We start from the raw sequence: 15,000 nt of genomic DNA, 5'->3' as shown, positions 1-15,000 counted from the left end.
CTCAAGCAGGATCTTCAGGTATATGAATATTGGTCTTGGTAACAATTGCTTCATGCTGAAATCTCAGTCAACCAGTCCAAAATATCATTATATTGGAGCGAGAAAACTGAATCAAGCAACTGTTATGCGCTTTTCCAGGCAGAAAAATAACCAATTTGAAATGTAGTTAAATTTTGTTAGCTTTATAGACACTACTGAAAGGATTTACTCTTCGATCGTTTGTTTTGAAGTTGTAACATGGGTCTCGTAAAATGTCCCGGTAGACAGATTAAAGTTGATTTCCAGGCGTTTATTTCACAGCAATGAGCGCGGGATAGCACTTCAAGCTTTCTTTCGCTTCGTTAAACTCCTGCATATAACTCACATATAAAACCCTGTTTAATTTAACGACCACGAGGTAAATCTCTTCTGATGGTGGAGCCAATAATGAATAGATTTAGCAAAGACTAAAAGCGGAGCTCCCAGGTTATATATTCTTACTGCGTGTAGGGTTAGTGAGAATATAAGGTTTCGAATTGTCCGCGTTTTGATGTTCTGGTTGCTGCTTTAATAATTAAATCATTTTTTTTGCTTTCTTCTATAGAAAAATTCATTGCCTAACTAGTGAATGCCACGGTACATTTTACTCTAAAAACCGATATTGCATGAATCACGAAGCCATGAGTACGATATCGGTTTTCCGAGTGAAATTTAAAATTTTTCTTGAACCGCATGAGTTTTAAAAGAAAACAAGCACATCCTAATAAGCGAGCGAATGGAAAAGGAAAAAAAGCCATTTCAGAGTCAACTGTCAATAGCCAGAGAATAGCAATCACGCTAAAATTAGAAGCCATAAAAACCTTTGTCAGTTCAAAGTCAAAAAAGAGTTTTAATCATGTATACTTTATTCTACGTTATTTCTGAAAACGAGATCCATTCACATTTTGATGTATTTTATTGAAACACGCCAAGTTGGCTTGGAACAAGAGTCGGCAAAATAGGGCAATGCATCCAAGAAAGGACGAACTTCAAACCGGCAAGATCCGCTCCAACGCTTAAATAACGTTTAGGTGCTTTAAACAAACTTCAGAAAACACAAGCTAGTGAAATTCCCCCCTAATTTTACGGGAACTCATTGCGATTACGTGTTTATAACACAAGGGCAAAATTTGCTTGTCACTTTCGAGGCACAACGAAAACCACTTGGGCAACACGGATTAATAAAGCACTTGTTCGCTCGCATTTTAGCACAAAACAAACAAACAAATCAACTTTTTCTTTATGTCCAAAAGAGTACAGATAATTGTTATTTAATTCCAGTTGAAAATAAAAATTCATTTTTCATTCCTGAATAAAGGAAAAACCGATTCAACCACTTTTTGAAAATAACAAACGATTTAGTGCCCAAGGAAAGAATTTGTGGAGTAACTTCTTCCACCGAGTATGAGCTATTACTGGTATTCTGTTTTGTCGTTGTCGTTCTCTTTCGCTTTCCTTTCGTTTCTGTTCTAGACATAGGTCCTCCAGGCATCATGTAACCTTATCAGAGCTTCTAAAGATATGCCAAAAATTGCAATACAGAGAAAAAAGCAGCTCTAAGCAAATTAAAAATAAACACTCAGCTTTAAGTTTATATCCCTCCGATGCTTGACTTGAATAGCTGCGTAGCCGCCAGTGTGGACCACAGCTATCATGATAGGTCAAAGTGGATTGAAACCAGCGAAAAATTTTCCAAACCGTTTTCCACCTGAACACAGCCCTGGTCCCAATCTCGACCCCAGAGCTCTTGGGTTGATCCGAGGCTTTGGTGACGAGAATGCTCCTAGCCCGGGTTGCTCGAAGCATGGTTAGCGCTAACCAGCGTTAAATGCCATGGAAACCTATAGGTTTTGATACCTCTTAACCAACGGTTAGCGGTAACCGAGCTTTGAGCGGTAGGTACTTGGTTTCTCTTTTTCTATTGTTTCAAATTTGTTTAAACAAGGTATAAAACGTTCAGTAATTATACAATTATCCTAACCTAACGCTAATCCAGAGAGTAAATTGTATTGATAGCGGAGCGCGAAGCACCATAGTTAAGAAAAGCGAAATTTTTTTTGATGTTATAGTCATGACGTCATCAACTGTACGCACGTCCACCCCTCCATGTATGCCAATGTGACCAGTATCATGCTAGTTTACAGCATACATCTTTTGATATTGGACATCCATGTTTTGATCAATTGACACCTGTCAAAACGAGGTATTCACTGACCACTATCACGCGACCATACCGCGGGCTCAAACTTAGAGCTCATCGAGGTCACCTGTTTTTTTAAAGTTGACCGCTGTCGGGTACTGGTTTTTGGTTGGATTGCAGGCTCAACCCAGGTCAACTCACCTGAACATAAGCGAGGCTTCATTTTTCGCGCGCTTTCTGTGGCTTGACGCGGCTACACGGCCTTACTACGTCAAGTATAGCTCTTACACAGTCAACGCTTTTCGTGTTCTGGGGCCGGTTGCTCAAAGGGTAGGTACTTGGTGTATTTTGTCATTTAGTGGTTATCTATTGCACAAAATTATCTAAACACGGTAAAACCTTCAGGGTTAGGATTAGGGTTAGCGTTAGGGTTAGGGTTAAGATTCAAGTCTACAAAGTATCGCTCTTCCTCGCCTGTGTTTTCCTTGTTTACATCAAGTACGTCTGGTCATAGTCATCTCGACTATTGTACGTCATAGCCTCGTTTGCATACACAAAAACAAAAATGACGGATTTCAATTTAAAATTGCGCATTTTTGTGTAAAGAGTTGTATTCTATTCTCACCGTTCTCTCTCTCACGCTTGCTTGAGATTGGGCACCGACAGTCTCGTCCCGTCAATGAATGTTCTGAAGAGGAAAAGGGAGGGTTTGGGTAGGGAAAACAGGACGAACCCTGATGATTGGCGAAAGAGAGAACGCCAGGGTAAAATACTGTGAGCTGCATTCTGTACTACAACACTTCGCTTGATCGACAGAATGGCATTCATTCTATCACATCTCCTTTTATACGTGCGAGGTGAGACCGCTGAGAATAGTTTCCATATCTCAAAGTGCCCTTGGACGTGAGGTGCCTGGGAATCAAATTAAATCGGAATGCTAACAGTTAAGCCTAAGTCTTTACCGTATATTTGAAGCGTTATTGTTAGTTATTTAAATACATAAAGCCTAAATGAGTGGTTAAAGTAAGACAATACAGGTAAAGAACTTTCGATTCAGAGAAACTTTTTTCTAGGCCGTACTTTCCCTTTAAAAGGACTAGTTTCATACGAACGGAATTGTGCACTGAGGAAATACCTTTATTTACAGTTTTTTTTTGTCATCTGTACTTGTGGCGCTCGTGCATCGGGATCGATTTTCACTCAAGGTTTTTAAAGCGGGTAGAGTGGCCAACACTTTGAGTGCAAGAGTCGACGTGCAGAATGTCGATGCACCCAAACAGTTCCAACTAATCGGCTTCCATCATGCTGTAAACTTTGCATTTAACCTCTCCTCATCAAACGTAATGACTAAATACTGATGAAAGTACAGTAACCGTTCAGTCAAGACACAGTATCTCGAGATCTTCACCGATTTAGAAGAAGAACACAATTTCATAACATAGCTGCCATAGTTTATTTTACCCAACTGTGTGATGCGTGCGAATCTTAATCTTACCAAAGGGAGTACACTTTGAAAAACGGCCAACCATAATTCTCCTTCGTATAATACTCCGCCTTGCGGGGTTCAGATTGCATTTTCCTGGGCTTAGTATAAGGTCACCCATGTCCAAAGATCTTTGTTATGCAAATTAAGTACAGTATAAAAGGACCATGTGGCGTTTCACAAGTCGTCTTGCTAGCCAGGTCATCATGCCAAAGAACAAGACCGATTCGACTGTGACTTCTGTTGAAGAGACAATTCAAACTCCGGTTGCGAGCGGCTTTAGTGTTTTTGAGTCGAGGCTGGACTCTTTAACCGATTCAATGGCTTTAGAATGTCCGACTCGTTGACTGCCGACTGACTGATGAGGACTCTCTTCTCGATGAAGGACCTACGAGTGAGTTTGGCCCTGCTGAGACTATCGCTGACGGAGATGAAGATAATGATAGTGCCGTACTTCTTCCCTACCAAAGGTTCATGATTGAGTTGCGAAGCGTATTAACAGCGCTTGCACCAAAAAGCCTGCTAAGGATCAGTTCTCCTCTGTTCAGAAGAAATACTTTCGTCCCAAAAATTGTGAGTTTTTGAAAGCTCCTCGGGTGAATCCAGAGTTGTGGGACGACTTGTTGGACGAGACGAAAAGTCGTGAGTGCTCTTTTCAGTCCTTTCAGAAAAAATTAATCATTTTAAGAAACCTCGTGTTGAGAGCTCTCGCGGACGTCAGTTCGTTAATTATGGAAGGAGTAATTAAACTTCAAGCGCCGTTATGAGTATCACAAACCTCCTTATCAGCAGCGAAACCAGTCGCCCCCTCGCCAGCAGCAGAGGAGTTCACCCACATCAACCAAACAGCTGTGATTTCGCAATCTGCGCACGTCTATCCTCAGGTAGGTGGACGTTTAGCAAATTTTGATTCCATTTGGAGCGGTCTCAGGTCTGGTAGCTGGATTTTACAAGCAGTTAGTGGCTACAAGATTGAGTTTATTCACGAACCTTTTCAGATGACGGTTTCGCATGCAATCCGTTTTTCTGCACAGGAGACCGAGTTTATTGAACTTGAGGTTCAGAAAATGTAAAACAAAGGTGCTATGAAGCACGCTTCGCCTCACTCCAGGCAGTTTGTTTCTAATCTGTTTATTGTTCCCAAGAAGACAGGCGATCTAAGACCTGTTATAAATTTGAAATCTCAGTCCTATTCATTCTGATCATACAAGTATTTGAGATTCACGTGGAAATCAAATCTTTATGGATTTGTATGTTTACCCTTCGGGCTCTTTTCGGTCCCAAGGGTCTTCACCAAGGGTAGAAGCCCTTTGTGTCGACCGTCCGAAACAAAGGAATAAGATAAGTAATTTATCTCGATGACATGGTTATTGTCAGTTCAACACGTGAAAATCCCTTGGAAGAAACAGTTTTTGTCCTTCATGTTTTAGGGTCATTAGGTTTTGTTGTTAACAGAAAAATCCATGTTTTTAGGGTTTGTTATTGATACAGTGGAGATGACTGTGTCCCTTCCAGAACGGAAGATCATTCGAGTCTTAGCTCAGAAAACTTGTTTGCGGCGTAAAACCCAGTGCAAAGTTAGAGAACTAGCTCATTTTATTGATTTAGTTGTTTCATCCTTTCCAGCAATTAAGTCTGCAAGACTATAACCGCGATCTAGAATTTTTTTAACTAGATGCTTTGAGTTGTAATGAGGGAAATTATGACTCAGTATTTTGTTTACCAGAGAAGGCAAATTATGCTCTGAATTGGTTTATTTTGAGTTGTCGTTTGTATAACGGCACTTGCTTTGCAAAACCCAAGTGAGTCATTACCTTGACCACCGATGCTTCCAAATCAGGCTGGGGAGTAGTATGTAGTGAAGTTTCAACTAGTGGCGTGTGGTCCTCAAAGAACAAGCTTTGCATATTAATTGCTTGGAATTTGTGTCAATTTGTGTAGTCTCGGTATTGAAAGTTTTTTTGCGATAATAGCACGGCTATTTCCTATATTAACAATTTAGGAGGTATGGTTCCTAGTTTGCAAGCAGTGTCTAAATCCATTTTGGAACCGTGTTTGTCTCATCACTGTCTGATAGAGGCATACCATGTTCCTTGTAAGTTCCAATGTACGAGAAGATTTTTTGTCTTGGAACCATAATCGCAATATATAATGGAAGTTGCATCTCACTGTATTTCTTTGGGTTTCGCAGTCACTATTTGTGCCAGATCTTGATTTATTTGCATCTCGTCTAAACTTTCAGACACAACGCTATGTATCCTAGTTCCAAGATCCAGGTGCCTTTGCGGTTGATGCGTTTTCGCTATTTTTAAAAAACCCAGCTGATTGGAAGAATGCTTTTACATTTGCCAAGTTTCATAACAGGAGCTCGCCTGTAAGCATGTTTGCTTCAGCTGTACTTACGACCTAGTTTTGCAGTCATATTGCTTTTGTTGCAGCATTAAAGTATTCATTAGACATCTTGATGGCGTTATTTTTGCGCTCAACTTTCTGCTTTGAATTATGCAATCTGAATCACGCAGAGCGGAGCATTATACAAAGGAGAATATAAAATTAGACAAAGGTTACATACCTGCAGGATAATTGTGATTCTCCTAGTATAATGCGCAGCACCGGGGTTCAGATCCCTCCCTTCTTTCTATTTGTTGTTCTCATATTCATCCTCCCATCCTTATATGGACAACTTGTGAAGCGCCAAATGGTCCTTTTATACTGTACTTAATTTGCATAGCAAAGATCTTTGAACCGTGATGACCTGGTATCGAGCCGAGGAAAATGCAATTTGAACCCCTGGTGCTGTGCATTATACTAGGAGAATAACAATTATCCTGCAGGTAAGTAACCTTTGTCTAATTTTATATTTTCACTTTTTTGTGGTAACCCTGAACACTACGGGGAGAATATTTCCGAAGAGTTAAATCTTATTATGGGTGGTTAACGGCGAGATTACGCGTATGTACTATTTGCATGGACTCGGACATAGAGGCGCCTTATACTTGTCATAGGTGCCTGCTAAGCCTTGGCGGATCAGGAAGCATATATATCACCTTACCTGTCAGGAGGTTTAAAAGCAAGGTTATAGTAGTTAATTGGTTCATTGATTTTACATTAGGACACAGACCAGAAGCGCCTTCTGACTTTCGGAACAAGACGACAATTTCTAGTTACAAACAATCATTTGCTATTCCGTCTTCTTCTGAAACAACGACGATCATAATACTGGTCTCCGTGGTTTTCTTGGTCGCAGTCATTGCCAGCGTAGTGTTCGTTCTCTATCGTAAGAGATTGTTGCATAATTTAGTGGAGGAAACAAAACTTCAAGAGGACATTGTGAAACTACAGGAACTGGACGAAATGAAGCAAGGAACAACAGATCTTTTATCATCAGAGCCTAACACTCCAAATCCAACTGATTTACCTGTTAGAACGTTCACCTATCCAGTTCCAAGGAGGAGATTAAGTTCTTCAGGATCTATCAACTCTACAACACCTTTATTAAGGAACAGAAATGGTAGCTATAGGTCTCGCTTTTCGTCAGGGCTCTCATCAAGAATTGACTCGAGTATAGCTGAAGGTAGGGATAAACGTGCTTCTTCTAAAACGATACGGCATTCAGTCTATTCGACGTCGCCATTTACCAATCAAGGAAAAAAGTAGACAGGGTCCTTTAAAACTCAAACTTTCAGTACTTTTTTCGAGCTTAGCGCCCCAATATTTCTGTTTCCTATAATTCCTTATATGCCATCAAACGTGTACCGAGTATCTTTGTGGAAACAATGTTTGCTGGACACAACCATAGTTAATAGAGGGGACTGGTTATGAACCCCGATAAATTTCTTTGTTGTATGGTTTTGCTCTCTTTTTTGGCCTTGACCGTGCACAAAACACAATAGCTGTTTACTCCGTACTGAGGAATTAACCAATGGAAACGTGTTGGTTACGTAATTCATGCATAGTGTATGAGCGCAAAACAAAAGATTGTGCACCGACGTGCACTTTCCAACCTAAATCTTGGCATCTTTGTTTGGTCCTTTGATGTTTGCCGAGCTTCCAAACCATTCCCCTCTGTTAACTATAAAACAGATCCAGAAGTCCATAACCCTGAAGTCTCGATCTGGGATGGAATGTGGCCCACTGTTTTTTGGGATTATCTATTTTTAGCACGGTTACTGCTAGCTTTTTGCATGGGAAAAAAACCTGGACGATCCATAATTTTGCATCAAACACGAGAATTCCCTTGTACGGAATAGGCCAAGGCCAAATGAGAGAGATCGACATTTCCGGGTTATGGGCTTCTGAACAGACTAAAAATGAGGTTTCTCCTAGAGAAGATGAACGAAATAAGCTGTTAGCGAGTGGAAGAGAACAAAATTCCTTGGTAATTACGTCCCATTCAGGCCATTTGCAACCACAGATGCATGTCTTTCCGCACTGGTGACAAAATTGTTTATTTTGGCAAATTGCGTTTTACAAGTGCGGATGGATTGTCCAGACTTGAGAATCTTTGGTCAAAGCGGGCAAATCCTCAAAAGCACCAAATGAAAAAAATGGAAGGATACAGTCACACAAACGTGTATTTTGACGTGTCATGGTCGATCGCAATACACCAACAAGGTGCGTCGGTAATTCGATAATTGGAAAGTACTCCTCGGGAATTCTTCGGTCGGCGCAGTGAATCTCAAACCAAGACGTTTTAGGTATTGGAGGGATCAAGAAGTATGAATTGTATCCGCGAGCTCGCAGCTTATGCTCTACAATGTTGAATCCCACGCGTCATAAGTTGATTTCGAAGGATTTGAAGTTTCAGAAAACAGCACACGACGAGCAACATTCCTGTCTGACTTTGTGTGAAATTTAAGAGCAACAGTCATGCAAAAAGTTGAAGGATTTTGTCATTTTCCATTTTTCCACCAAGTGAAATGTTTGGCGCGCTTGTTGCAAAGCAGATTCTAATGATTGTCAGTTTTGTTGACCATTTGCGGTTTCACCAGTGCGGACACAAAGTACGCAGCCAAAAATTGCCCTGTCAATTTTTGGAAAATTCAAAATTTGATCCGCTATTGCGAAAAGGCCCTGGTGGGTTGCGCAACTTGCGTAATTGCTGAGCACAGATTGCCGTTATTATATGAGAACGTTTTGTTTTCCAAGTTAGTGACACGTAATAAGGAAGACACCCCAATATCTAATAATTCTTTTCAACTCAGAGTTTTATGAACTACCGTGTGACGAGGAGTGGGAAATTAATAGATCTCAATTAACAATACGAGAACAACTTGGTGAAGGAGCATTTGGTTTGGTTATGCGAGCTGATGCTGTGGGATTGCCGGATATGCATGGCTCTTGTTCAGTGGCTCTGAAAATGCTTAAAGGTGAGGTATACTTGAAGTGTCATCGTTGAAGCAAAGTCGCTGTTACTGTAATCTTAATGAATTGACTATGGGAAACATGTGATCACAAAATAATGGGTTTGTCAAAGCAAAAAGTAATCAATTGCCCCCTAATTGCTTTGTAAGGGTTTCGTCATGCCGATGTGGCGTGAAATGCTGTCAATCGTCTTAATTCTTACTGCACGAATGACGTATTTTTTGTCGTCATTTGCGTGAAATCGGATCAAATCAAAAACGCAGAAATGACGAGGATCATTTTACACAAGTGAGTGTTTTTTTTCATTTTTATTCTCTATCTTTTCCAGCTGATGCAACTGAAAATGAATTAGCTGACCTTTTGTCTGAAATGGACACGATGAAGGAGATTGGAAAACACAAGAACATCATCAATTTGATTGGTGCATGCACACAAAACGGTAAAACAAATTGTTTCTGCTTGGGAAATGAAATTAATTGTGCCTGCAACAGGTACAAATACTACACTCCATTAAAAACGTCTGCAAGTTTGACCTTGAAAGAATTGCAAAGAACTCCATGTTGAAGTCTCTGTGTAAGTCTAGCCTAACGGATTCATTTAGTGTTTGTAACAGTCTCCATAATATTATAAAATAAGGGATATTCATATTCCCCCTTGTACCATCTAAGATGTGATCATAAAATAGTTGGCAGGTTAACAATGTAAGACCAAGGTTTACCTAATGAGGGGTAATATGATCACGGAGTGGCACGTCATGAATGATTTTGTAACGTAACAAATTGAGCTAGAAGTGTTTCATAATTATTACCCCACAATACGCAGCCACAGGTTACATGTAGGTAAGGATATGCAAGTGCATAACACACATGATGCAACGGCAGCCTTGTTTGTGCCCCAAACTATTGCTCTTCGTGAAAAAATATCTGTCCGCTAATCACGAGAGTCTAAACCAGCAATAAATTTCATACCAACAGGAATGTGAGTTACTTAAGTTAATCGGTAAGAAGATGGTTATGAAACTCGAGAAGTTTCCTTGTTTCATGTTTCTGTTCGCTGATTTGATCCTGACCATGTACAAATCACACATTTTTTTTTTCTAAAATAGAGCCAATCAAAAGTTTCATTTTTCAAATCTCAAGGACTGAAGTCAGATAGTGGTTTTGACAAGAGTCCAAAATGTCTTATGAATACCTCATTCTAGGGCTATTCGATAGATCTCATCTCATCTCAAATCTAAAATTTATTCTAAAAATGCAAAGTGAAGCTTAACGCCTTGTGCGCTAAGTTATATGAGGACAGCTTGACGTGTGTCCTCCCATGGCTCAGCGACGAGATGTGTGAAGAAAATAAGAACGGATAACAAATAAAAAGAAAACACAACAAAACCCCTTCCCTCGAACCCGCAACACAGAACATATATAAAACGCTGATTATTTATTACAAAGCTTACCAATCGCTCCTCCTCAAGTGCTTTCTGTCTTTCGCCTTCCCATCGTTCTTTCTCGGCCTCCCTTTCTTCCAATCGCATTTGTCTTCGGAATTCTAACATCGCCAGTTCACCATCCTGCAGTTGTAGACGTTATTCAAACTCGGCTACGGCTCCGTTGTCATCAACTTGTCATGCACCCTGAGCTTACTTGCCAGAGTCTTAACACCATCCTTACTACTAAAGTTAATAGATCTTTCACTGGCCTCTGCCCTGAGTTCCTCTAACGACCATAATTTGTAATCGGCCATAACAATTCCTTTTAATGTGTTGCGTGTTCGCGTCTGAGGTGTGTTGTATGAGCGATACCACGGAAAAACTATCCCACTCCTGACACCAAGATTGTGATGTGCGCCCTCCCCTGGCGCAGCGACGAGATGTGTAAAGAAAGTAAGAACGAAAAACAAATATAAGAAAAAGCAAACCCCTTCCCTCGAACCCGCAACACAGAGCATATAAAAAACGCTAAATACATAAAACGACAAATGGGTTTCGGCCTTCCTTTCCAGCAATTTTCTTTCCCAACTGCTTTCGTCTGCTCTTACTCTTCAGGGGCACCCAACGAATCTATCCTCACATTATCTGTTCCCCAGAGGAATCTTGCTGGCTGGCAAAAATACAGGTGTTTCGATGAGCTGGGGAAATTTTGTTATTGATAGAGGTTTTGCCTGGGAATTATTGACTTTTTCTAGCATTTCAACCCGAGCTGGCTGTAGAAACTCTGAAGACTGAGGTTTTGTTCGGTCGTTTTGGATCGAGGGATTTGAAAGCGCGCGGAATTCGTGGCTGGGAAATAAATTTGATCAGCTGGCTGGGAAACCAACCAATTTTATCTAGCTGGCTGGGAAATTTCTTGTGTGTCTTGCTGGGAAAAAAGAACAGATAATGTTTTCCCAGCAACACCGAAAAACACCTGAAAATGCCTTAATAACATTTATTTTCATTAACTGGGGTATAATAATACATTTTACAACAAATTGGTCGTTGGGTGCCCTTGACTCTTTCCCTGTTTTTGCATTAAATTCCGTACTCATATTTATGTACATAGCAATTAACACTTATGATACAGATTGCTAACCCTACACCTACACAGCTAAATTTCCAATGCTATACTAAATTAACACTTAAGCAGCAGCTCTCGTAACGTATAACGTGATTGGTTCGCTACCCAAGCCAAAAACAAAAGGCTTAACAATGACTTAGACTTAAAAACAATAGAAGCTGCTTACAATACCAAACAAGAGCAGATTACGAGAGCTGCTACACTACTGGGAGAAACGAGAACGACAACAAGTATTGTTACCGCAGTGGGTACGCTTAAGTCCGCAGTAGAGGAAAAGAAGTTTACAAAAAGAGAGAAAGAGGACGCGATAAAAACATGGAGCGAAGAAATCGAAAAACGCCTCGAGAAAGTCTACCAAGCAACAAACAGAGTTCAATCCGCAATCCATGTGATCGATATGGAGGAGCAGGAGAAAAGAGCGTTTGAGAATCATAAACAGCAGATGGAGTTCGAGAGACAGATTTTAGAACAAAAAGCAGAGTTTTCTTGTGCATTGCGTTCATTTCATCGAAACTTGATTCCTGTAATAGTTTACTAACGGGTCTCCTAGATAAAGAAATCTCAAAGCTCCAGCGCGTGCAGAATGCTTCAGCGAGGCTTATTGTTGGTGCTGCAAAGAATGATCATATATCGCCCATATTACAGCAACTACACTGGTTGCCTGTGAAGTTCAGAATTGACTTTAAGATTTTGATGCTAACTTACAAAGCTCTTAACAATCAAGCTCCCGATTACATTTCTGAACTATTGACTTTGTATAAGCCTTCTCGTGCACTTAGATCTTCCTGTCAAATGCTTCTTGTTGTACCTAAAACTAAAACTAAGCTTTATGGGGACAGGTCGTTTGCTGCCAGTACCCCTATACTGTCTACCGGTAGACATTAAGAATTCTGAATCACTCGATATTTTAAGAGTATTAAAGATATTACAGAGTATTAAAGGTTATTAAAAAGTATTATAAGATATTTTTAAGAGTTTTAAAAGTTAAAACACACTTGTTCCTCCAGTGCTATAGAGTAGAGAGATCATATTATATATAGTGTATAGAGATTACTATTATTATTATGTATAGTGTATAAACGTTATTTGTATTATTATACAGTATATAGATTTTCTTTTCTTCTTTTCTTAGAAATCTGTTGTAATTTTAGAGTTTCTCATACTGCATGTAATTTGAATGTAGGATTGTAATTTGAGACATTGGTTGTAAAGCTTTGCGAATTTTGTAAAGCTAAATATATTATTATTATTATTATTATTATTATTATTACCTCCGAAATAGATTCCTCTAATCTGGCACCCCTCATTAAATTTGGATATCTAAAAGAGCTGTTTGGAGAGGCACGTGAGCAAAGATATTGACGGGCTACCATTTACAGACAAAGGATACGAAAACGCGAAGGCTGTTCTCGAAGCGGAATATGCACAACCGATAGAAATTGTAAACTATATGATGCCTATATCAAGAACATAATGGAGATGCCCATTATTACCGAAGCAAATCCAAGAAAGGTCAAAGAGGTTTGTAACAACTGCGCTTCAACGTACAAAGTTTGGACACGCTTGGACGGCTCGCAGATGTCAAGGGAAACGTGAGATGTACTTTGGACAAGCTTAGGGGAATCAAGGCCGATCTGGTGCGTGGAAATGAAGGCTGGAAGGACTGGGGTTTTAAAGATCTTTTGACAGAGCTGCAGAAGATTAGATTGCTGCAGAAAAGTCAGAGAAAGACCCAACATGGAAACGAAATCAACAACTTACGCCGCCCCTGCCTGCCTTCAATACACATCAGATAAGGACTTTAAGATCTAGGACGCGGTCGTCAAGGACAACGCCACAAAACGACAATACTATTGGTTAAAAGAGGGTAAATAATCGTGCTGCACGTGCGGCCAACATTTTAGCACAATTTTTGGGGTACTCTCCACAAGAACGACATGAAACCAGTTCGTGAAAGCACTAAATTTGAGGTTTTGACGACAACGCGAGCTTACAAATGTGAGCCTTTCATTCTCTGCATTTACTCTGAAACCGCTCGTACCAATTTATTTTTAGGATACCTCGCCTACATTGTACGACACGAACATCTCAAAGTCCCTAATTGATTAATTGAAACGCACGCGGCGGGTGAGCCTCTTTTGTCTCAGGCTAATTGAAAAAATTGCGCGATTCGAGAGAATATGAGACGAGAGCAAATTCCCCGTATTTTCCCTATTCCAATGAAATTATTTGAAAATTATTATTGAGTCTGTGTTATTACCGCATCTTGTGGTCAGTTGGTGTGAAAGTGCAGAAAGTGGTCATGGGAACTACAGACAACAATGACCTTCACAACATGAGTACAATCCAAAAGTAAAGTTTACATCATTATCCTGGGCATAGGGATTCACTCTCTTACTTCATATTCTCTCGACTAAGCGAATTACACAGGGTTCTCTGCAGCCATCTTTACCGGGGACTGATCTTCCTATTCGTTCGATATCTGCATATATTTCTTGATGAGTGGTCCTACAGCACTTAATTCTCCTTTTAGTTTAATATATAGATTTAGGCAAGCCTAAAAGCGGAGCTCCCGTTTCTAACCCCAGGAAGCAATATACTGTATATGGAAATAATTATGCTTCTGCATAAAGTACAAAATTAATCGTCATTAGTGTAAACAGTTTACAGTGATCAAGCACCTGAGCTGATATCAGTAAACAAACAAGCCTTGCAAACAATAACCAACAATTTTAATTGACAACTAAAACTGAAATTACATGCTTAGTAATCTCTTTCACAACATTTTCCGTTCTTTACACCCTCTCTCTTTAGCTTAGAAAAACAGCAAAAAATCTTCCTAATTAGAAAGTGAAGCTACAGAGTAGTAAATTCTCTTAATACTTGACTGCAATTCACAGTCAAACAAGCAGCTCACGATTGGACATCCATTTCACACAAAAAAAATATAAATGTGATTGTTGAAATATGCCAGAATCTCTGTCAACACGGAATTGCAAACGTTTTTAGGCCTTCTTCGTTTTTTAGCGAGTTTAACAAAATATGCAAGGGAGCAAGACAAGGAAAACTTTACCTGAAAGCTAAGCGTTGTAAATATGTGTTTCGTCTCTGGCTTCATTTCTCTCAGCTTTATGGTGGTTCTCATTGAAATTTTCTCTTCTTCTCCTTCCTCGGCTCCTCTCGAGGTTTTCTTTGCTTAAATTTATCAAATCTCGTCGCCTCTTCTCTCATGCTCCTTCGCGCGCCCTCCGCTATTACCGAGATATTGTTCTTGAAACGTGTTTAAACATCCTTCATTTGGTGTTTTAGGACCATTGTTCGTGGTTGTTGAGTTCGCTCCCTATGGCAACCTTCGACAGTTTTTAAGGGACAGAAGACCCTCTGAGTATCAGCAAAGCAGATCAAGTTCTTCTGTTCCTTCTCTAACCATCAGAGACTTCGTGTCT

At 40.0% G+C, this 15,000-nt stretch overlaps 1 protein-coding gene across 7 annotated transcripts in view; it reads left to right on the top strand.

Moving 5' to 3' along the window:
- LOC138007112 (fibroblast growth factor receptor 2-like) overlaps positions 1 to 15,000 on the top strand; it is a 92,015-nt gene that overhangs the window by 63,822 nt on the left and 13,193 nt on the right. For all 7 annotated transcript variants that reach the window (XM_068853844.1, XM_068853842.1, XM_068853843.1 and 4 more), the window contains 4 exons: positions 6,754 to 7,215; positions 8,846 to 9,010; positions 9,334 to 9,444; positions 14,864 to 15,000. The exon at positions 14,864 to 15,000 is cut by the window's right edge and continues 48 nt beyond it. In XM_068853844.1, the coding sequence (XP_068709945.1) occupies positions 6,754 to 7,215; positions 8,846 to 9,010; positions 9,334 to 9,444; positions 14,864 to 15,000 (875 nt within the window). The remainder of the gene's footprint in view (positions 1 to 6,753; positions 7,216 to 8,845; positions 9,011 to 9,333; positions 9,445 to 14,863) is intronic.

This window comes from Montipora foliosa, chromosome 6 (genome assembly GCF_036669935.1).
Source record: "Montipora foliosa isolate CH-2021 chromosome 6, ASM3666993v2, whole genome shotgun sequence".
Taxonomy (NCBI): Eukaryota; Metazoa; Cnidaria; class Anthozoa; order Scleractinia; family Acroporidae; genus Montipora; species Montipora foliosa.
This window is presented reverse-complemented; position numbering and strand designations above follow the sequence as displayed.